This window comes from Fukomys damarensis, unplaced genomic scaffold (genome assembly GCF_012274545.1).
Source record: "Fukomys damarensis isolate Sample0158 unplaced genomic scaffold, DMR_v1.0_HiC HiC_scaffold_6, whole genome shotgun sequence".
Classification (NCBI taxonomy): domain Eukaryota; kingdom Metazoa; phylum Chordata; class Mammalia; order Rodentia; family Bathyergidae; genus Fukomys; species Fukomys damarensis.
In genome coordinates, this window is record NW_022900918.1 from 31,991,046 (window position 1) to 32,014,618 (window position 23,573).

The window sequence follows — 23,573 nt, forward strand, 5'->3', positions numbered from 1 at the left end:
CTCTAAGAGCTTGGTGTCCTCTAAGTCATCCTGTTCCCACAACTGCAACCTTCACACCCATTTTACAGGAGAGCAAGCAAGGTGCCCTGAGCAGACTGCCTCGGGTGCGGTGACCCTGGACTCTGTTGTCCTTCAGGCTGGACGGTCTCGCGTGCGTACATGGCAGACACGCGGTACAGGTATGCGAGTGTGTAGGTCCCCTCTGCCCACGGCGAGGCCCAGTGCAGTTGTGCATATACACAGACATTATCACCTAATGTCCCGTAAAGTAGGAAGACAGGGAAGCACGTTGGCTCCTAGAGGAACGACACATAGGGCACAAAGACACTTCGGTGAGTGACAGGCTGTGCCCATAACACTGGTCCTGTAGGGCTGTAACTGGAGCTGAGAAGCGCCCGTTGCCTGGTTCTGTCACACACACAGTGCCTTCCTCATATGTGTGAGCTTACGCTGATGTCGGCAAGCTACCACACTGTCAGCTGTATGTATAAAGGTAATGCCTACATAGGGCTGGGGATTTGGCCCAGTGGTTCTGCCACCTGTCTTGAAAGCACAAGGACCTGAATTTGATTCCCCAGTACCCCGCCCCCCGGAGAAAAGAGAAAAGTAGTGCACACATGAGGCACAGTGCTGCAAACCTGTGATCCCAGCACTCTGAGAAGCTGAGGCAGGAGGACTGCATGTTTGAGCTGAGCTTGGACATCCTATTCCAAAATAAAAAGGGGCAGAGAGGTAGCTCTGTGCAAAAGCCCCAGATTTGATCTCAGTACTGCAAAAAAAAAAAAAAGCACATACTTTATATACAGTACACAGTTCATGATTGGTAATGAATGTGTAGTATTGTACCATACAGTACGTTGTAATCATTGTATCAGACTATGCTCTTTCTACTTAGTAAAACACATTCCCTGTGTTAGACCAGCAGCTGCCTCAAGCACCTTGTATTTCCTGTGTCTTTTGATTGGTTTGATCTTGTGTTGTTGCGTTCATCATGACCCCAGGTACAGTAGCCTTCCGTATGGCCAGGTACCTGCCATGCCATCTGTATTTGTGATGTGTTCTCATCATTAAGCAATGCATGAGTGGCTTCGCTTTCAAGAACACCTGTGCCATTCTGATTTGCATCCTCTGCTTTTCTCTGTCCTGTTAAAATCTCCCATTTCTGATCTTTAAAAATGTTCCAGTAATTTGCCCAGGGATGATGGCTTTACTCATTCAGTCATCCTTTGAGGCAGTCTTCAGCCTTTTGCCATGCGGAAAGACCTGGAAGTTTTTCTCATACTCTACTTGGATCATACTGTGCTTGGATCTTGAGTCTGTCACATTACTCACTTGGTGAAGTCCCGGAACCCAGGTCCCTGATGTCTAATGCCTGCCCTGGTTTCCCATCTTCTAACCTGGGGTTCCATTTCTTATGGAAGTTCTCGACTTCACTGTTAAAAACTCTTCTAGGGGAGCTTTTATTTCTGCTATGCAGTGGCTCATTCTTGTTAACCAAATTCTCCTTTTTATTACCTTCCTTTTTTTTTAAGTTATAAGATCTTAGCTACATGAAGATAGAAATGTCAGTGCTGCCATATGTTTTTACTGCTCCTGCACTATGAGAGGTATCTGGCATCTCCCATTTTTGGCCTTTTGGAGCCGTTCTGTACAATTTGGTTGCTTCCTATTACTGATTCTCTCCTCTCCTCTCAATTGGATTTCAGCTCACTTCTTTGCGTCTTCTAGAAATTTGGGGGAAATCTCTCAACTGCTGTCTCTTCTTTCATGTTCTCTTTCTAGGAACTTATTCATTTTGTTTTTTTTCTTTTATCTGTCATTTTTTTCAAGTTGTCTGGATGCAGTGAAAATAGGGAGCCTGTGCTCAGTTTGCTGGACAGAAGTGTAGGCTCCTCGGGAGCTTCTCCCTTGCTCCCCCTGGACTTGGGCTGCGTCAGTAGCTCTTTAATTGGGAACTGGAGGGGTGCTGTGAGTGGGTAGGAAGGGCCTGGGGGAGGGTTGGGACCTCACGTGACTTCTAAGCTTGGGATTGAGTTTTTCTCACCTCCCCAGGTTGTAAGGGTCTCGAAAGAGATGATATTTTATAGGAAGAACTCCAACTATAAAGCACTGTTCCCATCTAAAGCAGCAGCAATAAAAAGAGGGAGGAGACCTTTTAGCAGTAAGATAAATAAATTACCTCCCATCATCGTCCACTGTTTTGCTGAGTGTGTTTGATCACGGAGGCGGCGGGGGGGCGGGATTTTGATGTTATTCCCACTCTGCTCGCTGTATTTCGTTGTAATCTCTTTTCCAAAGGAGCGGGGGCTGGCTGTGACTGCACCTTTTCTGCCCACGTGTGGTGAGAACCGGCAGCCAGTAGCCCTGATGTGGTGGTGTGTTCACTTCCCAGGGCCACAAGAACAAAGCGCGAACGGGTGCCTTCCAACGTCAGAAGCTTCTGGAAACTGGGAGTCTGAAATCAAGGTGTGGGCAAGGGCCATGTCCCTCCTGAGCCTGGGCGGTGTCCTCGTGGCCTGTCCCACTTTCTGGTGATAGCCACTGTCATCATCTTATAAGGACCCAGGACCTGTTAGGTTAGGCTCACCCTGAAGGCTTCCCCTGAGCTTGATTGTATTTCTGTTATGGTTTAGATCTAGATGTCAGGTCCCCCAAGCCTCGTGTGCTCATAGGTGGGGTTTGGGGAGGTGACTGGATCACTGCACAGATGGGTTTAAAGCCGCATGTGATTGGGAGGTGAAGCCTAGTTGAAGGGGGTGGGTCACTGGGGCCGTAGCCTGGGAGGGTCCCTCTCCTCCCTTGATTCATCTCTGCTTCCTGCTGCCCTGCCTCGGAGCCAGCTGACTATAACTGAAACCTCTACAAACTGGGAGCTGAAATAAACCTCTCCTCTTTTAAAATAAGGCCATCTGCATGGCTCTTGAGGAGTGAGTAGGAGTTTGCCAGGAGAACACAGGTGGAGACACAGACAGAGCGTGGGTCGTGATAACAAACCTCACACTAGCAAAGGCAAGTCTGCAGTGAAGGTGCTGGCAGGTTCCCGCTGTGGCGAGGGCCTACACATGGCTGCCTTCTCACAGTGTTCTCATGGGGTGCAGAGACAGCAAGCGCGGTCACAGGTCTTTAGTCTTCTAAAAACCCTGCCCCTATTGGGTCAGCGCCCACCCACAGCCCCTCGTTTGGCCTCAGTTACTTCCCCACTTCAAGTACACAGGGAGTAGGGTTTCCACATTCGAATTGGAGGGACACTGCTCAGTCCCAGCTTATGGCCTCATGAAAGGACTGCATGTCTTGTCTCCCTTCTGGACAAATGTGTCGATTAAATGGAAAAACTTAGGACTGCAAAGAACCTAGCCAAAGACCTGGTGCATCACATGTGTCCTCTGTTCGTGTCGCTGCTACCGTGGGGGCTAAGGGAGATGTAAATGTGTAGCACGAAGGATGGAGAGGTGAGGTCGGCTTGACAGTGGCAGGGTTCCTTTTCCAATCCCAAGGCATGTCTCTGCCATGTCCCTGGATGGAGAATCCAGCTACTGGGACAGCAGGCTGCATGGCACATCCCCAGGGGCAGAGTCCATGCCCCATCTGTGCTTGTATCTGCCTTGGAATGCAGGGGAGGGGACCCCGGGTGACACTTTGATGGCTTAATGTGCCCAGTGATTCCATGGGGACAGTGATAAGCCACAGATGCTGATGACAGAGGCCAGGACAGAGCCCGAGAATCTGCATTTCTAACTCACTTCCCCCAGGGGCTGCTGCAGCTGCTGCTGTGAGGACCTGCCCGAGTTGCAGTGCCAGGCATGGATCCTAGGCAGGCAGGGCTGGCTGGGTGTCTCAGCGGTCTCGCTCTGATTTCCATCTCAGGCTAGTACCCTGCCTGAGACTCAACCAGAGTAAGGGACGGAAAACCCACTGTGAGGGGCTAAGTTAACGCTCTTATCCTGATGCCCGGTGGCTGTGAATGGCACCTTATGTGGAAGGAGGGTCTTTATATGCTGTCTTAGCTCCATCAGTGTACTTCTGTTTACCTGATCGAAACTTGCCCAGGGGCTGTGAGAAACTCTACCACAAGATCAGTGACTCTGAAGAATATTCTAAAAGGGCATAAAGGGTAGAAAAAGAGGGACGAGGCCCTTGAGAGAAGCTGTTCTTTCTGCTGCATGATGTGTGCCTGGTGCTGTGCAGGCCAGACGTGATTGTCAGGAGGCAATCTAAGACAAGGAGGGAGGATGCCATCTGGGGAACAAGCTAGAATGTCCTTAGAATCAGTGCTTTTAGCAGTTTGTGGGGAAAATAAAGGGTTTACTCTGTCAAATTCTTGGAGCATATTTAAAAGTAGTCACTAAGAAAAAAGAGATTAAAATTTGATTTTGTCGTCTTGCTAATATCTGGCTTATTCTCCAAAATATAACCTCTTCTAAGGAGTTCACTTTTAAAATACTATAATTGAGACTGGTCGTAAGTGGGGTTGTCTGGCCTCAGTCTCTTAGACATAATAGAAGTATTAGAGATCCGTCCCACCTTGAGTATTGTTGGGGACACTTGAGAATACATTCGTTTGCTGTCAGATCTCTTTCCTATTAAACTATTACTGAAATTTACAGGTTTTCAAGTGATGCCTGGATAATTCAGTTTCCTTTGCCATTCTTCTAGCAGCCAGAAGGGAGATTGAGAGATTGAAAGATTGAGAGTGATTGATTTGAAGTAAATTACTCTGCGAAAAACACTTTTGCAGATAATTCCTCAGGGTCTCTTCTTGTGTTCTGCCCACTTAGTCTGTGCTGTTGCTACTTTTTTGCCTCTCAGACTTTATTGACTTGTTTATGGGCCTTTTCTAAAGCCATAAAGAGCCAGTGGATTTGTAACGTTGGAATCTCATCAATGGCACCCAGTGCAAAGCCTGCCCCAAATGCATAATTTGTGGTTACTTTCAAATATGTGCATTGAATGTCTTTTTTGCCAGACATACAAAAAGGAGCTTTTTGTGCTGAGAAATTATAGCAAAAGGTCCACACACATGGTATCCACTCATTTTCCCTGTGTGGTGAGGGTTTTCCCAGTGTTTTTCTTGGACCTGATATAAAGCAAATGGATTATTTGTTTTCTTACTCTTAAATGTACTGTTAACAAATTGTCGCTGTGAATACTCTCTAGTTATTTCTACATGTTTAACTTTTTCTTCTGTCACTTTCCCCCCCAATTTTCTTTTGTATTTTTTATTGTGGTAAAATACACAAACATAAAATACCATGGTGGTCATTTTTAAGTGTATGACGCAGTGGCCTTGAGTGTATTCGCATTGTTGTGTAACCATCACCACCATCCAGCTCCCAGACTTTCTACCTTTCTTCCATTAAAGGTCAGCTCCCTGTTTAAGACCTTTCGTTACTGGCTTTCTCTCACTAAGCAGAGTGTTCCCAAGGTTCCTCTGTGATGAAGCACGTTCCAGAATGCCCTGACTCTTTAGGGCCGAGGAACATCCCATTGTGTGTCGCCATAGTTTGGATATGGTTTTCCCCCACATTTGTGTGTTGAGAGATTTGTCCTCAGTGCAGCGTTGTTGAGGGGCTGAGGCCTAATGGGAGGTTCTTAGGTCATTGTCACTGCTGCCCTTGAAAGGGAGTAAGGAAGTTCTTAGGAGATCCACGAAAGGCCGTTGTAGAAGCACAGGCTTGCCACTCCTCAGTCTTTTTGACTTCCTGTCTTGACATGTGATCTCTTGGTCCTGCAATCACTGGCCGTGGTGATGTCTTTCATTCACCATTGGTCACCAAGTCCAAGCTAATGTTGGTTCTAAGTCCTTGAGCCTCCTGAACCGCGAGCTGAACATGCCTCTTTTCGTTATAAAGTCACCTCGCCTTGGATATTTCATGATATTAATAGAAAACTAACACATACACATATAGCACATTTTATTTATCTCTTCATCCATGGATGGACATTTGGGTTGCTTTCTGCTTTGAGCTCTTCTGAATAATGCTGCTATATACATGAGTGTACAAGTATCTCTTCAGTACCATCTCTCACAGTTATTTTGGTTTTATACCCAGAAGTAGAAGAATTGCTAGATCATACAATGATTCTGTGTTTAATTTTTTTCATCATACTTTTTCCCATAGTGGCAGCACCATTTTTCTTTCTTTCTTTGTTTTTTTTTGTCTGCGGTGTGCTTTGTAATAGAATAATGTTCTAAGTGAAGTTTGAAAACACATTAGAGACAGGCAGAGAGAAATGATATCCCGGCCTGATGCGGTAAATCTAATGTAGGAGGAACAACTTCAAGAATGGGAAGGAAACGTTTTCCCTGCCTCCCTTCTCTGAGATGTTTTCTCTGAAGCAGAATCTTGTGCTGGGTGTGTTGATAATTCTATAGGAGTTCCTAAAAGAAGAGGAAAGTAAGTCTGGACTATATCATGGGATAGTGATGTCTCAAAGTATTTTAGGCTGTATCAGCCAAGTACATGTTGGGATGTTAACTGTGAGTCCAGGGGACCCATTAGAGTGCATTTATTCATGAAATTGTCATGTACTGGGTGCATTTAAGCTCTCTGTCATGCTCACTAGTCATGCTACATACTGAGTTTCCTTACAACCCTGAAGGAAGCCAGCATTCATGGGGTAATTCATAGAATACTTTATAGGCATCTATTTTATGGATGAAATTTAAGAACTATAAAGCTGTCGTTCAAACCATGTCGAAACCGCTCTGTATAACAATTTCAATACCATAGAAAAGTCGTTTTCTATAAATATGTGTACAAAATAATGCATTTCAAGAAAAGTTTGCCAAATTGAGACCCAACTTGTCATTAGGACCTAGAGTTGAGTCTTCTATTTCAAGCTTGCCATCTACAGGAAGGTAGTCACTTGCCACACCAGTCGCTCATGGAGCACGCGTAGTATTTTCAAAGCTTTGGTAGCGCTGCGAGTTCCAGGACTACTAAGTCCTGCCCGGAGGAGCTCAGTACATGCACAGGAGTCTTTATTGAGTCAGTAAAGGACCCAGATTCAATGTTAACTTGCCCTCCTGTCTCCTGTGAAGTGCTTAGTTTAACACTCTGGCCATAAAGATGTCCATTGTATATTGATTTTTTTTTTCCTGCTTGTTTAGATTTCCAGCGTTGAACTGCCAGGTCTCAGTTCTCAGACTCTGTAAATCTAGATGAAGCTATCAAATTCCCTTAGTTCCAGGAATTCTTTGGGGAACGTGAGCACCTGCCAGCAGGGCAGATAATTGGTGGCTTATTTTTGTTACAAATAGACAATGTCAAGAACGGTGAGAAAGAAGGATTGGGAAATTGAAATTGGGTCTTCCTTTAGAAGAGAAAATCTTGTGATATAGGAATTCTTCTAGAGCTTCTTATTTCTTAGTCTTCTTGATTAGTGTTTCATGGACGTCTTTATACTTCAACTGGGGTTACTGGCGTGAGAGGAGGCCCAGGATAAGTAGCTGTGTGTAAGTTACTAGGGGAGCGCTTGGGAGGAGGCTGCCGAGAGGACAGGAACCCGGGACCAGGGACTGGTATAGAGCGGCTCATTCTCCCCCTATATCAGCCTGACCCGAAATGCCTGTGTGATGCAGGATGTCCGAAACAGGGCGGCCTGCTGTACCTCCGAGAAGGAAATTACGATTGGTGATCGCGCTGCTGTCTCGTGCCCACTCTTCTGGATGAGTGTGCCTGGGCTGGGGGAGCTTGATGGAGAAGAATGAGGCTGACTGGCAATCACCTGTTACCCCTGCCATCTGTGCACGTGAAATGACTCTGCCTGGGACCATGGGCCAGGCCTTCAGGGTCTGCAGCTAATTAGCTGGGACGATCCAGGAAGGAAATCATGCGTCCTCCAGTAGCGGGGAGTTTCTTCGGGATTTCAGTGAGGGCGGCTGTGGGAGCGTACGGTGACATCTGTGAGGAAAAAGTGTTGGTGCTCAACACGAGTGGTCTTTGTTGGCCCTTCTGGCTGTGATGGGACAGCTAATAGACTTGTCCCTCATTGTGCTTGTCAGGCCCCAGCTGTCACTGTCAGTCCCCCAGGTTACTGATGGGCACCTAAAATGCCCTTCTCTTAACAGAGGGGCAGCAGAAGTATAAAACCAGGAATTGTAGATGGTGATGTCTTTGGAACATATTAGTTTGCCAATGGCTGAAATGTACGTTGGAGCTTTATCCATTTTATCTGTGGATCTTTAGGAATCGAGCAGATTGCGAGGAGAAACTGAGGCACGTGTTTCTAAACTTTTTACGGTAGAAGTTAGATTCATTATATATAGATTCTGGGATGTAGTATTCCTCTTCCCTACAGATTCAGTATACAGAAGATGCATGGACACTGGGCATTGCTAGGCGCGAATAGCAGACGCTGAGAGCCAGGTTCTTTGCTAAACAACGGGAATAAAAGATGAGTAGGGAGCCCACGTTTAGTTTGGGGCACACGCTCAAGTGGGAACTGTAAACCATGGACTGATGCAAACCATTCAGTAAAACGTATTGTGGACACAGGGATGAGTGAAATATGGGCTTTCTCTTCAGTGGATTTAATCTAGATGACAACTCACACAGAGTTACACAGAGTGTAACCCAGAGAAGAAAGCCCAAGAGCTATAAATGCTGGGGAGGAAGAGAGAGGCACAGGGACATGATTTCAGCTGTCACAAGAAGGCCTGAGGTCATGAGTTGGAAACTTGTATGCCCACGAATATTTACTGCAGCTTTACTCAAAATTGCCAAAACTCAGAAGCAACCACGATTCCTTTAGTAGTTAGACATAGAAGCAAACTGAGGCACCTCCAAGTAATACAATGAATGTCACTTGGTGATAAGGAAAGACAGGAGCTACCAAGCCACCCAGAGACCAAGAAGAACCTTTCGTGCATCTTACTGAGTGAAAAAAGCCAGTCTGAACAGGCCACATGCTGTGTGACTCCAATCACCTGACACGCTGGCAAAGGGCAGCTAGCAAAACCAGTTCAATACAGTAAAGCTATTCTTCCCGTGGTAGTGGTAGAGACGGGCACCATGGGTTGCTCAACACCTGTTGCAGCACAGAGTCGTCCTTCTTATAAACTGTAGACTTTGGGTGATAGTAAGGTTTCAGCAAATATGGACTGCACTACTGTGACATTAACAACAGAAGATGCTGACTGTGTGTGTGATGGGGAAAGATCATGTATTCTGTAAGCCCAAAACTACCCTGAAAAACAAAGGCTGTTGCTAGAAAAGGGTGGGATCTGCACCTGTTATTGGGGCAGGGAAAACGGCAGAAATGGGCATCTTAAGTTCGGGAACAGCAGGAACGAGATCCGGAAATAGGGACGGGGCTGGCACTCAGGGTGTCGTGGTGGGTGGGGCAGGCTGTGCAGAACCTGTGGACTCAGGAAGCCAGGGGCTTCATCACTGGAGGTCACTGTAACTCCTGTTGTTTCTGTTCACAGCAAAGAGCGCCGGGGAAGGTGCTGCTGGACGCAGTCTGCAACCACCTCAACCTTGTAGAAGGCGACTATTTTGGCCTTGAGTTTCCTGATCACAAAAAGATCACGGTAAGAGACATCAGATTAATGTTGCTATTTTACTCTCTATTCCACTGGGGTGGGGATAATTGGTACCTCTCCTTGGACATACAGAAGCATATAGAAAGCTCTCGTTAATAGCTAATATATATTATATCTAATAAAAATATTTAAAATATATAAGGAAAGTAATTCATGCCTGTGATCAGCAAACTCAAAAAGGAGACAGTGAAGACTCTCTCCACACACACCGTACACCCTTTTCCCCTCCAGGAACCACCAACACCTTGTCAGTGCACACATTCTCGTGTCTGCTGATAAAACTTGTGTGTGTGCATGTGTGTGTGTGTGTGTGTGTGTGTGTGTGTGTGTGCGTAAACACAGACCTTTAAAATGCACAAATACAGAGGAAAGGTAGGCGCTTATACATTTCCGCCTTCTCAGGGGAAATCTTTCCTTTTCAGCACATCAAGTCTTTTTCCTCCTGTTTCTCAGCTACATGTAGAATTTGTAACTTTCACCTCAGTGCATCACTTTGGCTTTTCCTTTTTCCCCCGCTGCTTTTACAAATGGTGCTGCCCTGAATGTACCAATATAAAGGTCTCTGTAGTTCAGATCCAAAGGCATGGCATCGCCCAGCCAATAGGTATACATGTGTCAGATGATCCTGCAAAAACGGTTCAACCATTTTGAATGCAAAATTAAGAGCACGGCCTCCTAGTAGTTTATCTCTTTTTGGTTGATGGCGCTTTTACAAGGCTCTATCTCAGCCCACCTTTTATCAGCCACCCTTTTAGGCTATAAGTTTTGATTGTGTTTGTTTATCTTTTGTTTCATACACACCGAGTTCCCAGGCTTTCTAGTCATCATTCTGGCTATCTTAGAATGAGTAAAACATAGGGAACCTGTGATCCAGGTGGCATCAGGCTTGAGTCAGAGACCGGTAGATGTGTGGCAGAAAGGGTGCTGTCGGGCACAGGGGGCAGCGAACAGCACTGTGGTCAGGAAGTCCTTCCCAAATTTTACAGAACTGCCTTCCAAGACCAGTCAGTAGGGGTTCACTTACTTAATAGGTTGTCCCAGACAGAGGGTGCACCTTGTGTACAAAGCCCAGAAAGCAAAGCAGGCATTCAGGGACTTCAAATGATGCCCGAGTGGAAGGCTGGGTGTCAGCAAAGGCAGTGACAGTAGACTTTTGACAGGTAAGGGTATGGGAGGAGGATCGCAAGAGGATTAAGGCTTTCTTTCTGTCCTGTTGCTGTCCATTAAAGTAGGAGCCACATACAGAACTTTGTCTAGCAGTTATAGTAAAAAAAAGACTTGAACACATCAGGTGAAATTAATTTTAAAATATCTTATTTATCTTATTCAAGGTGTGATTGCGAAGTACAATGAATGTTCAATTTTTTAAATAATATATTGTAGTTATTCCCTTCCAGATATCCCTGCCAGCTTCAATACCCTTATCCCATCTTTCTTGCCGCTTTCTGAAGTAGTTCTGGAGTCCTCTTTCACGAACATCTTTAGTTGCACTGTCATAGCTCTCTTGATGTCCCGGATTGATTAACAGTATTTACCTTTCGTGCTCATTATTTTTTCCCCCCTGGTATGGGGGATCAAACTCAGGACCTTGTGCTTGCAAGGCAGGCACGGCACCACTGAGCTAAATCCCCAGCCCAACTGCTCATTTTGACTTTGGAGGAAGAACCACATGTTACACGGTGCTGGATCCAGTGAGGACACACTATCATGTGTTTATGGTCCTGCCTTTCCATTGGATGGTACTCGGCAGCAACGTTCACTGTATTTTTGATCATACCTCGTAAAGACAGTCATGAGAGAAGACTTCCAGAACTGCTTCAGAAAGTGTGAAGAATAATGGGATAAATGTGTTCAAAGCAAAGAGTATTTAAAGGAGGATTAAGTGCATTGTGACTTTTATTATAATACATTTTTAAAATTTTGAATTACTGTAACATATATATATATATATTCCCCAAACATCATTTGAGTACATAGTCAGTATGAATGACTGACGAAGGTGTTTTCATGCTGAGTCTTTGTCCTGTGCACCATTGGCATTATCTTTTCTTTTTTTTCTGTTACTGAGGATCAAACTTGAGTCCTTGAGCTCACGAGGCAGGCAGCAGAACCACTGAGCTAAATCACTGGCCCCCGTTGGCCATTATCTGACCCCCACTTCCCCTCCAGGTGGGCCTGGCAGTTGGATGGGCAGCACAGGTCCATACTGAGCTCCTGGGCTTAGAAGCTGTCCATGCATTTAGCAGGATGTGATACGATGTAATTTCCGGTTTAGAAAGATATCTGTAGCCCGATTGGAACAGGACAAGACTGGAGTCTGGAAAAGCACTGGGACCTGCAGCGATTAGGCAGGAGAGCAGCGTGTAGGAACTGAGAGGTAGGCGGGTGTGAGAGCCAGCTCTGGTCTCTGCTTTGCTCGAGTCCCATCCGGACATAGGAGCTGGGTGTCAGTGTGCGCAGTGTGATGAGGTTTCCGGTGGGCGGGACCTGAAAGTGGATTTCATGGAGTACAGGAAGAGATGTGCTTAATGATTCAGATACCAGAATCCTGCAGGCTGAGTGCCCACACACTGAAGCCACGGTGAAAACCGCTGCTGACGAGGTGCAGATCGGGGAGGAAGGTAGAAGAGAACCAAGCCTACGTCTAGGAACAAGTCCTCAGGCTGCACCCAGAGCCAACAGACCGAGTCAGCCTATCACACACCTAAAAGCAAGGGCAGGCTGCTCTTTTCAACTTAGTCCAGCTGTAAACACTCTGTCATTTTCTAGTCTGTGCAGTAAACCTAAGCTTTCCTGGTCCCCTGTCCTTTTCCAGATGTGGCAGCTGGCCACGGACCTGCCAAATCTAACGCCGTATTCATTTTCTTCACCTGACAAGACTTTAGAAATGTGAGGTCAACTGTCAGGTGGCAGATAGCTCGCGTTTCCATTCGTTGGGAGTGCCAGTCTTGTAAGGGAGTCCAGAAGAAATAATTACAGTGCACCAGGTTCAAACTTTGTTGTACGGAGCAGTTTCTTAAGCTCATTTTAAGTTAAAATAGTGGTTCTCAGCACACCAGAAGGTGCGTTATCTCAATTTCTAACGAGCCTGCTGAGTGCCTGTCTGAATGGCTGCAGGCTCCTCGTGGCCTTCCCAGTTCCAGTTCCGTCTGATTCCCCGCCAGCCGGACCTGCCTCTCCACACCAGAAATCAGTGCTGGTGTTTGCACTTTGTGTTAGAGGGCGCTGAGATTCTGGGAATTGCTCCATGCCCGGGCCTACCAATTACCTCACCACTGGGCTAGGATTCTAACCGCATCCTTCTGACTCTAAATCTGCTGCCTTTTTTGTTAACTGCAGGAGCTTCTCTTTTGCTAGGCTGACTTCCTTGAAGTTTTTATCAGGCTTGATTTTTATGATTTATGGGGTTGCTTAGGAGTGTTCGGCTGTAAAATGGAGGGAAACCCTAATAGCGCTGACTCGAGAAATAGGTGATTAATCTCTTGTGTCTAAAACAAATAAAGACGGAGGTCTGGAGGGCATAGCTCAGTGGTCGAGCACAGGCAGGCTGTGGGGGTCGATCCACAGCACACCCCCTCCCCAAATACTGCAAATCATATAAAATGCTCAAGCCACCGCTTGTCACATGCCAGGGTGCACTAGTCCTCTGATGCAACAGCAAACAGGACCGCTTGTCCTTCTCAGGGTTTATATGCTAGAGCAGAGAACCGACAGTTTTTGGAAAGGGCAGGACAGTCTCTCAGGCTCTCAGGGTTCTGCGATAACTGTTTAAATCATGCTGCTGTGGAGCAGTTGGCAGCGATAGAAAATACGTAAGCGAATGGGCGTGGATTTGACCCATCCGAACTTTATAGCCAGGCATGGTGGCGCCTGCCTATAAATGATCCCAGCACTCTGGGAGGCTGAGGTGGGAGAATTGCAGGTTCAAGCCCATTCTGGGCAATGTAGTGATATAGGGAGACCTTGCCTTAAAAGTAAAATTTATGGAAGGATTTTTTTTCTTTTTCTTTCTTTTTTTTATTTCTTCTGGTTGTTTTGAGATAATCTCAGTGCATAGTTCTGGTTGGCCTTGAACTCACTATGTATCCCAGGTTGGCCACCAACTCACAGTGGTCCTCCTGCCTCAGCCTCCCAAGTGTTGGGAATTATAGGCGTGTGCCACCATGGCCAGCTCAAAAGTAAAATTTAAAAAGGCGTGAGGATGCATCTTAAATCAAAGGCTATGGGTTTAGTAACCAGTACTGGGGGAAAAAACAAACTTGGGCCAGGGATTCAGCTCATTAGTGCCACTGCCTGCCTTGCAAGCCTAAGGTCCTGAGTTCAATCCCTGGTACCAAACAAACAAACAAACAGCAAACTTGATCTGTAAGGTAGAAAGCCATGGCTTGCCAGTACCTAATTAGTGTATAATCACATTTTACAGTGGGCAAGTTCAGAGAAGCACGGAGCCAGGGCTACCATCCCGGCTCTCACTGCCCAAGCATGTGTGTTCTTGTCTTAGTTACTTTCTCGCTGCTGCGACAAAATACCCAACACCCCAAGTTAGAGGAGGAAAGCTTTTCATAGTTTGTACAGGTTTCAGTCCATAATCACCCAGTTCCACAGCGGTATGGCATAGCAGACAGGCATTGCTGAGGAGAAACTGTTCATGCTGGGCAGAAGGCAGCGAAGCAACAAGAGGACTACAGCTCTGTCTATCCCTTCTATCTTATCCAGGCTACTTAGGGCAGGCAGCACTCACACCCTTAATCCTAGTGCCCTTGATCCTAGCATTGCCTCATGAGTCAATCCCAGCATCACACACCCCTGAAAAAGCCCCACCTATAACCTCCTGAGGCTTTGGGGGGACATCTAGACACAGCCGTAGCAGTTCTCTGCACTTGCCACCTCTCCTCGGATGTCTGTGTGTCCAGCAGTCTCACAGACCTTCGCAGCCTGGAGAGCCGTGTGAGTAACACTTATCTCAGCCACCTGCCGAGGAGAGTGGCAGGTTGTGCACTGTGGCCTCTGAATCTGTTTAAACACTGCGCTGTCATTTGGCAGCTGGGTAGATTCCTGACTTCCCTGACTTTGCGCTTAATCTGAAAAGTGGGAGTCAAAACGGACTGCTCTAGAAGGTTATCGTGAGCATTCATTCAGGTGCTTTGTGATAATGTCCTGGTGGGCACCATGCCCGTAGTGGGCATTTCTTGCTCCGTTCTTCAGTCTCACCCAGAAGCTCACCAGCTCTTAACTGAAGCACTACTGACACGATTGTGCTTTCTTATGCATAAACTCAGGTCTTTGTCACTCGTTTTCTCTCTGCTGTTAGGAAGGGGCCATGAAGTCACGGAATGCAGCTATTTGGCATGACAGGTGTCCTGGCCGGTCCTCTTATTTATGCTGTCACAGCCTGTGACCCCCTCCTTCCCAGGGTCTGAGTGCATTGGAGGCTCTGAAGGATCTTTGGAGGAACAGGGCAGGTGTAAAGAGGGCCGACTCTCACAGGGCTGAGGACAGCCTGAACTCTTGGGAAGCAGCACAGGGTGGGGCTCAGGTTATCTCAGGCCCCACACAGAGCAGCACCATGATAGTGGCTGTGTTGATGGGACAGATCCCAGAGAGAGGAAACTACTCAGTCAAGTATTACACCCTTAAAAATTTCCCAAGGTGTTAAGTCTTCTTGGGACATTTTAAAAAGCCCAGCTAAAAAAAATACGAGAAAATGTAAAAATGGAATTAAAGTGTTTGAAGGGGGGGAGGGGAGGGGAGGGTGAAGGGAGGGTGGGGACAAGGGGAAAAAATGAGAACCAAGACCCGGCATGTAAAGGTACAAGATCCCAGTAATGAATGTAACTGTACTGTCTACCTAAAATGTACCAATAAATTAAATTAAAAAAAAAAAAGCCCTGCTAAGTAGCCACCATACCCAAGTGACATCCTTTGAAAGGGATTTTTTCAAAGGTAATGGGAATTCAACAAACTATCTTAAAGCATGTAAAACGGAGTGAAGTGGCTGCCATTCCATCAGCGTGAGGTCTACGCTGAGCCCCTCTTGGAAAGGAGAAAAACCCCAAGGTTCAAGTTTCCCTACAGATGACAGCTGTGTAATATGAATTTGGTTTGCCTCTCAAACTTTCCTTTGGGTGTAGCCGGGACAGAAGATCCTCCCTTGGGAAACCTGTACCACATTTGATTTTGCACTTTGGCTTACCAATCTGTCTTTTATTTTTTATTTAAAGTTTTCCTTATACATAAATAACACATCCTCTACTTTTTAGGCCACGTTTTGTTCACAGATTTCTTTCATGTACTAGTGTATTGGGTTTGGGCAGGGACACTGGGCCAGATTAGTGGAGACTTAGTAGGAAGCATGGTCCTAGGTCCACACGTGTGTAGCAGACTGTCAGTGAGGATGTTCTTTACTAATGGAGGAATCTGGATACATTCTGAGGATTGGATGTAAGGAAGGTTTATAGAATGGAAAGGTAGAAATCATTGAGGGGAAAGGTTATAAAACATTATGATCCTATTTTGCTTTTGCTTTTGTTATACTGGGGGTTTGACCCAGGGCCTTCACATCTCCATACCCCTTCTCCCTCGTACTGGGGATCGAACTCAGGACCTTGAGCTTGTGAGGTAGGCACAGCGCCACTGAGCTAAATCTCCAGCCCTCCCTACCCTTTTTTAAAAGAAAATTCTCGCTAAATTGCTTAACTGCCCAAGCTGGCTTTGAGCTTGTGATCCCTCCTGTATTAGCCTTCTAGAATACTAGGATTAAAGGCATACGCCACCATGTCCAGATTCCTGTTTTGGTGTTTGAAAAGTGTCTCCATGTTTATCCCTCTGCACATCACACTAAATAAGAGGTCTGGAATGTATCCACTGTGTCAGGTTCCTGAAGCGTGTGGTCCCTGGGCCTGGAACATCACCCAGGAACCAGCCTTGCACATGCATTCAGGAGCCCAGGCCCAGGTGGGGGTGAGGGGTCTGGGAGCCACCCCGCGAGTGTCTTAACTGGCCCTTGGGAGTTTGGAAACTCTGAGACCACTTCACTAAGGTGTTAACAGCGGGACATGTTCATTCTGCACTCATAGAAAATTATTTTTAAATACGTTTTTCCTAGCATTCCATAAATGTGGATTTGTTGTGGTTTCATTCTTGTTTAGTTTGAAATACTTTCCATTTCGCTTTTGCCTAGAAGTGGGTTATTTCATTTCTAAATATATGAGAATTCTCTACAGATCTTTCTATTGTTAGCTTTTATGTTTATTTTTTATGTTTTGGCAGTACTGGGGATTGAATCCAGACCCTTGCATTGAGCTACATCCCCAGTCTTTTTTTTTTTTTTTTTTTTTTTTTTTTTTTTGGTGTTTTGAGGGAGGGTCTTACATTGCTAAGTTGCTCAGGCTGGATTTGAACTTGTGGTCCTCCTGCCTCAGCCTCTTAGAGTGCTGGGATTAAAGGTAGGCACCACCTAAGTGTATCTGGCACATCCAACTCTGTCTGGTCCTTGGTACTTGATTAGGATAAACGATTGTGCTGCTGGTGTTTTGTATTTGCTGCACAGTATTTAGTCATCACTTCAAAGTGAACTACTTGCAGAAAAACAAGTTTACTGCAGAACAGTATGCATTTTACACCGGCAGCAGCCATGTGTATCACGCGTTTCCCCATCTCTTGCTTGCATGGAGAGGTCACGTGGAGCGATTGACCTGGACCATGCAGTTCCGGTCCACCCGGATGTGCACCTGCTCTCGCATGGCTGTGTATTCTGCTGGGTGGGGTTGCATATTCCCTATGCGTAGGTCAGTTAGATCGCATTGGTCGACAGTATTGTTCCAATCTTCTAAATCCTTTCTGAGTTTCTGGTACTAGATCCGTCAGTTATTGAGATTCGGTATTAAAATCTGCTGTCGATCTTATCTTCCTTCCTTTGTGCATGAAGTGTCTTTTTCTCCGGCTGCTTTTAAGAGCGCTTCTTGATGACCATGGTGAGCCATTTCAGTGTGCCATGCGTCTGTGATGTTTCTTACGCTTGCTGCTTGCTGAGGTCCCGGGGCCTGTGGATATATAGTTTTAATCAAGGTTGGAAAACGTTTAGCTACTATTCCTGCTAAGACTTTTCCCCTTCTCCTCTCACCTCCTCTCCCTTGGGAAGCTCCAAGTACAGAATGGGGCCCCTGTCTGGTGCTCAAAGTTGTTCTGTAGTTCTCTGATGCTGTGCTTCATTTCCGAGCGTTCCTCTTGCTGGGACTTAGGGTTTGTTTTCTTCTGTTATCTCATCCAGTGTGTTTTTTACCTCACGTAATGTAGTTTTTCACTCTGGAAATTGAATTTGGGTCTTTTTTTATAGCTTCTGTACCTCAAATGAAATGCAGTTATAGTAATTGTTTTGATGTCCTTCTTGGCTGATTCTGTCATCTTTGTGAGTTCTGGCTTAGTTTTGATTTGTTGCGTTTTGTGGGTTCTCTTTTTTCTTTTCTGTCTCTACATGGGTCATATTATCCTGCTTCTTATATCAGGCAATTTTTTTAGAGGCTGCTAGATACTGTGAGCTTTAACCTGGTTGGATGCTGGATTACTTTTGTATGCCAACAAATTTTTTTGAGTTTGCTGTGGGATGCAATTGCTTAGAAACAATTTGGTTTTTTTCGTATTTAACTTTTAAGACCTGTTAGGTAGAGCGCTGTAACGAGTACCCCGCCGAGGCCCCATGATTCTCAGGTTTTCCTGTGTGGATGGCACCCCGGGCCGTGGGGGCCCCAGACACTGTGGCTTCTTGTACTTCCCTGTGGGCTTTTTCCAGCCTCTCTTTCCACACACTCCACGCAGCCCTCTGCAGCTGTCCTAAGTGCTCTCTGCGGCCACCTCTCTGCTCTCTGTCCTGTGAATCCTCAGCTCATTAACTCATGGAGCTGTCGAGGTCCTGCCTCGGTTCCTCCTCCCTACCCCATGGCTTGGAAACTGCTCAAGGTAGCAGAAGGAGGCAGAGGTAGGAATCGTGTTTTATTTTCCACTATTCTTGTTGCCTGGGGTCCGTTGTGTTATGTTTTCTTTTTTTTTTTAACTGTTTCATATAGAAAACAGTCCCCATCACTCCACTGTGACCAAAAGTAGACCTCTCTACAAAGTAACAAATGTTTTGAAAAGTCACACTTAACATTTAAAAAACATAACCAAAAGTAAAATTAATAAAATAAATTACTGTTAAAAAGTTACATTCATCATATTACTGCAGATAATTTCAGTCAAGTCATTTCTTCTAAGGCCCAGCCTGAAGAAACACTAGATGGTTCAATGAAATCTGGGCACCGTATCATTTTTCTATAACAGATATTTTATATGGTTCCTGTATATGTTATAGTTGACCTTGGCATTTTTTAGTTAAATGCAGTTTTGATTTTTAAACCAAAGTTTTAAATAATAAGGAGTATTAACTGTTTTAAAAATTCTTATTAGTGCACGTTTACGATATCTCATGGTCACATTCCTTGTGTGGAGCTGGTACCACATGCACATAACATGCTTTCATTCTTTTTTCATCACCTTTTCCTCCATCTCTTGATCCTCTTCCATCTGTCTCCCTATTTCCTATTCTTTTATTTTGCTCTTTATGTATTTATTGGGTTTCTCATACAAGAAAAATGTGATATTTAACCTTGTGTTTCTGATTTATTTCACTTACTATTAATGGTCTCAAGGTACAAATGACTTCATCCTTCTTTATGGCAGAGTAATACTCCATTGTGTATAAATACCACATTTTCTTTATCCACTCATGTGCTCATGGACATATAGGCCATTTGCAAGCTTTAGCTGTTGTGAATTGTGCTGCTGAAAACATGGGCATGCATACACCACTGTAATATAATATCTGTAACTCTTTTTAGGATGATACCAGCTTTTTACAAAATAAGAAAAAGTCTTTAAGTAAGAGTGCTAGATAAAGAGAGCTAAACTTTCATTGAGTCCTTTATCAGAGGGAAGCATCTTATGTCACAGAAAAGGCAGAGGTTTGGGGTAAACTCAACTTGATATCAAGTTTCAGCTGTGTAATGCTGGACAGCTGAAATAAACTTCCTGCATTTGCCTTACTTCCTGTGTGTGTTGCCAGTGTTGCTGTGCACATTACATGAGAACATGGAAGGCTCCTATTTGGTGCTTGACACAAGATAGGTGCTCAAGAAATGTTGGGCCCTTCCCTCCCTCCTGTCTGATATCCGGCAACCAACTGTCTTTTAAAAAGATCCTTTGCAAAATACCTCATATGCTCCATTTGTTGGCAAAATCCACCTAAAATGTCATGCACCAAAATAATAGAGGAGAAAAGGTGTTTAAAGAAAGAACAGCTTTGGGGACCGTGATTGGATATGTTGGCTCAAAAGTGTTTCTTCTTGTCTCTTAAGTATTGAGCAGAGTGCACGTTTTGAAAGGGAAAAGTAACATTAATGACGGGTTGACAAAAAGGCAGGATCGGGGCCCTGAAGTGTGGGTGAGCTGGGAGAGATGGGCTGAAAGGCGGTTTTGAAACTAAATCAGTGCTGGGCTGAATTGTGCGCACCCCAGAACTCATATATTGAAGCCTCAGCACCCATTACCTGGAGTGTGAGTGCACTGGGAGACAGAGTACTTCAAATGGTGATGAAATTACAACGAGGCCATAGGGTGGCCCTGACCCCACGTGACTGGTGTCCACCTTGGACACAGAGAGACCCCAGAGCTATATATATATACGGGACAGGCCGTGTGAGTACAGCAAGGTGGTCGCCACCACAGCCAAGGAGAGAGGCCTCAGGAGGACCCGTTCCAGCCGACTCCTTGTCCTCTGGAGCTGGGAGGAAATAAATGTCTGTCGTGTGAGTCTCCCGGTTGATGGACATTTGTTGGGCAGCCTGGGCAGATGAAGGCAATCGGCTGCAGGTCTCAGCATGGGAAGTTGTCGGTGTGGTCAGCACGGCCATCCTCGCAGAGGCCTGTTTTTCCCTCCTGCCTCTCTTGACTCACCACGTGTTGTGGTTAAGTGCCACAGGGGCGAGTCCTTCTCTCTCAGCTCTTCAGGTGCCAGTCTGGTGGGTCACAGTGAGGTCCACCCAGGCCCTGGGTCCTCGCCCCGCAGGCTGCTCCAGCCGTGGGGTGATGGGCGCCTCAGAGCGTCATCTGCTGCTGGCGAGCTCAGGCCAATCTTATGTTCCCAGACCTGCGTGCTGTAAAGCCACATGCTCACTTGGCTCAGGCTGGTGCTTGTATTCGATGCTTTCCACAGAAATGCCAAAAACAGAGTAGGAATGTTTAAAAACAATCCATAAAATTGGCGAATGCCTTGCCAGTGTGCCATGGATCTGTCCTGGAGAAGTTTAGGCAGATTTCTGGCAGCAGCGAGATATCACAGGGGTAGTCCCCAGAGCCTGCTGTGGAGGGAAAAGAGCAGAGGGTGCAGGCTTCGGAGGGCTCTTAGCAGCCCAAGAATCCCCCAGAAGTCTCAGCTCAGATCGTCTCCCACACAAACCTTCTCCACGTCACTCTCCAGGCCTGACTTTCTGCGGGAAGCAGAGGCCCTCACAGAGGACGCATCTCCCATCAGCCCATCGATCCCAGTCACAATAGTAGAGCTGTTCTTTGTGCACCGAGGCTGGGGCTTTGTCCATTTACATCACTGCAGGTCGCACTTGTCCCAACTTGCTCATATGCTAAACCCCTCCCTTCTTTCTATGCACGCCGGTCAATCTGACTGAAAACAAGCAAATGGACAAAACTCTTACTGACTTCCCAGCCCCTCTACCTCTGCTCTGTTGCCTCTTACTTCAGGGAGAGGCTTCTCAGTAAAGCCGTGTGCCCACTTCCCCACCACTGGATACCCAGACCCACCACTGTGGGAGATGTGCCGCTTCCCTATTTTTTCTTTTCTTTCTTGCCATGGCTTCCATGACATGGTTCTGTCCTCAGTTTCTTTCTTTGTGGCGGTTCTGTGGCGGAGTGTGGTCTGAAGATTCTCGCCTTTGCCGGATTCACATGTTGAAATCCTAACCCCCAGGATAACAGGAGTAGGAGACAGGAGCTTTGGGTGGTGATTAGGTCCTGAGGATGGAGCCCCGGTGTGTGGGCTTGGTGCCGTTAGGGAGGCCAGAAGGAGCGCATTTACCCCTGGTGCCCTGTGAGGACCTGGTCAGAAGGCATTGCCTGTGGACCGGGGAGCAGCTCTCTCTGGAATTCCAATTTGCCAGCACCTTCCTCTTGGACATGAGGGCCTCTAGAACCGGGCACCGTGACTGTATGTTGTGTGAGCCCCATCTGAGGAATTCTGTGGCAGGACCGGTGAAGCCCTTGGCCGCTGCTCGTGAATGTCCTCCGCACGCCAAGTGGGCCGTGGCCGTTTCACCTTCCATGGAGTTGAGCTGGTGGCAAATTCTAAACATAAGCTCTCCCACCCGGCTTCTCCTCTGAGCTCCTCACAAAACGTACCCCACTGTGTCCATGCTGTCCCTTCCTGCATGAGGCACCCTGAAAAGCAGCCTGGACAGGACCTTCTAGCCTTGGGCCTCCTCCAGGGTTCATCTCTGGGAATAGCACCGCTTCTGTCTCGATGCTGTGGCAGAAATCCCTTGCCGTTCTGAGCACGGTCCCCGCTTCCGCCATCATACCCAGTCCACCAGTACATTCCATTGGTTTTGTTCCTCCTAGGTCTTCTTGAATGCACCTTTTTTTTTTTTTTTTTTTGTACTGGGAATCAAACTCAGGACCTTGCAGGTGGCAGCACAACTGAGCTAAATCCTCTGCCTAGAACAACGCCTTTTAACATGGCCAGGCAGGGTCTGGCCCCTTTCTGACTGACAGCTTGCTGTGCAGCTGTGTTCATTTTCTTAGTCCCTTTGGCACAGCTGTAAGAGGATGCCCGACACTGGGTCATTTACAGTGAGCAGAATGGTACTGGATCATCGTCGTGGAGGTGGAAAGGCCAACATCAGGTCACTGGCACCTGGCGTGTGCCTTCTTGTTGTGCGATCATCACGTGGTAGAGGTGAGAAGGGAGAGGGAGAAAAGGAGAGACTAACTGAAGAAGGGGCCAGGCTCGCCCTTTGAAAATGCGCCCTCCTCTGATGGTGATATTTTAAAAAGCTCTGGCCTGCAGCCTCCCTCCTATCAGAGTTCCACCTGGTAACACCGTCACAGAGGGAATCAGCCTTCCACACAGTTTGGAGAAGCCCTGATGGTCCTGCCCTGCTTGTTTCCACGTGGGCTTTTGCTTCCCCTCCTTCTGGTCCCAGCACAGTGAGTGCCCTTCAGGGGGTTCACCGTCTACTGCCACTCCTTCCCGGGGGTACAGTATGTGGATGTTTAATGCCTGAGTAGTACGGGATTCTGACATCTTAAAGAACATTGTGGCTGGGGAAAGATAGAGCTAGGCCAGTCTTAGAAATAGCAAGAGCTGCACTGAGCGTGCCTGTGAAATACACACACACACTACCCGTGTATAGCCAGACCTCTTCCCCTTGGCCTGTCCACCCCAGGATGCAAGAGTCCCCTGCCTGAGTCTGCGCAGAGCCAGGTGCAGGCACCTGGGGACCACTGTACTGCCGTAGAACCTGCTGGAAGTATTCAGACTACCAGTCCTGAACCGTCCCCAGCCCTGCCCAGCCTCTCCCCACAAATCCGCATCCCACGGCTCTTGCCCCATCAGCCTCCTGACCACCCTGGTGTTCCTCGGTGGTCTGCGTGGTGTCCGTGTCCCATACCTCTAGGGTCTGCCTCCTGGGACTGCTCCCTTTCCTTTGGTGGCTGTGCCTCAGTGACTGTCACCTGAGAGCACACCGAACACCTTGTGCCCAATGATCCCTGCTGGACACCCGGGCTCCCACCACCCTGGACTCTCCTGGCTTGCTCTTGTCTCTGGTCCTTTTCTCCTTTTCTTAGGAAGGTCTTTTAACGCTGTCCGTCTCCTTCACTAGACTGTGCGCCACATATGAAGGAGGGGCCCTGCTGAGTTCTCACCGTTGCGTTCCCCAGAGCTTAGCAGAGGGACACGGGCATTTTTTTTTTTTTTTTGGTA

General features: G+C 46.7%; 1 protein-coding gene across 7 annotated transcripts in view; it reads left to right on the forward strand.

Annotated features, from left to right (window-relative positions):
• Farp1 (FERM, ARH/RhoGEF and pleckstrin domain protein 1) overlaps positions 1 to 23,573 on the forward strand; it is a 256,913-nt gene that overhangs the window by 167,452 nt on the left and 65,888 nt on the right. For 6 of the 7 annotated variants that reach the window (XM_033760943.1, XM_033760944.1, XM_033760945.1 and 3 more), the window contains one exon: positions 9,431 to 9,535. In XM_033760943.1, coding sequence (XP_033616834.1) covers positions 9,431 to 9,535 — 105 coding nt within the window. Of the gene's footprint in view, positions 1 to 2,328; positions 2,467 to 9,430; positions 9,536 to 23,573 lie in introns of those variants that run through there. The other variant, XM_033760946.1, reaches the window with a different exon arrangement.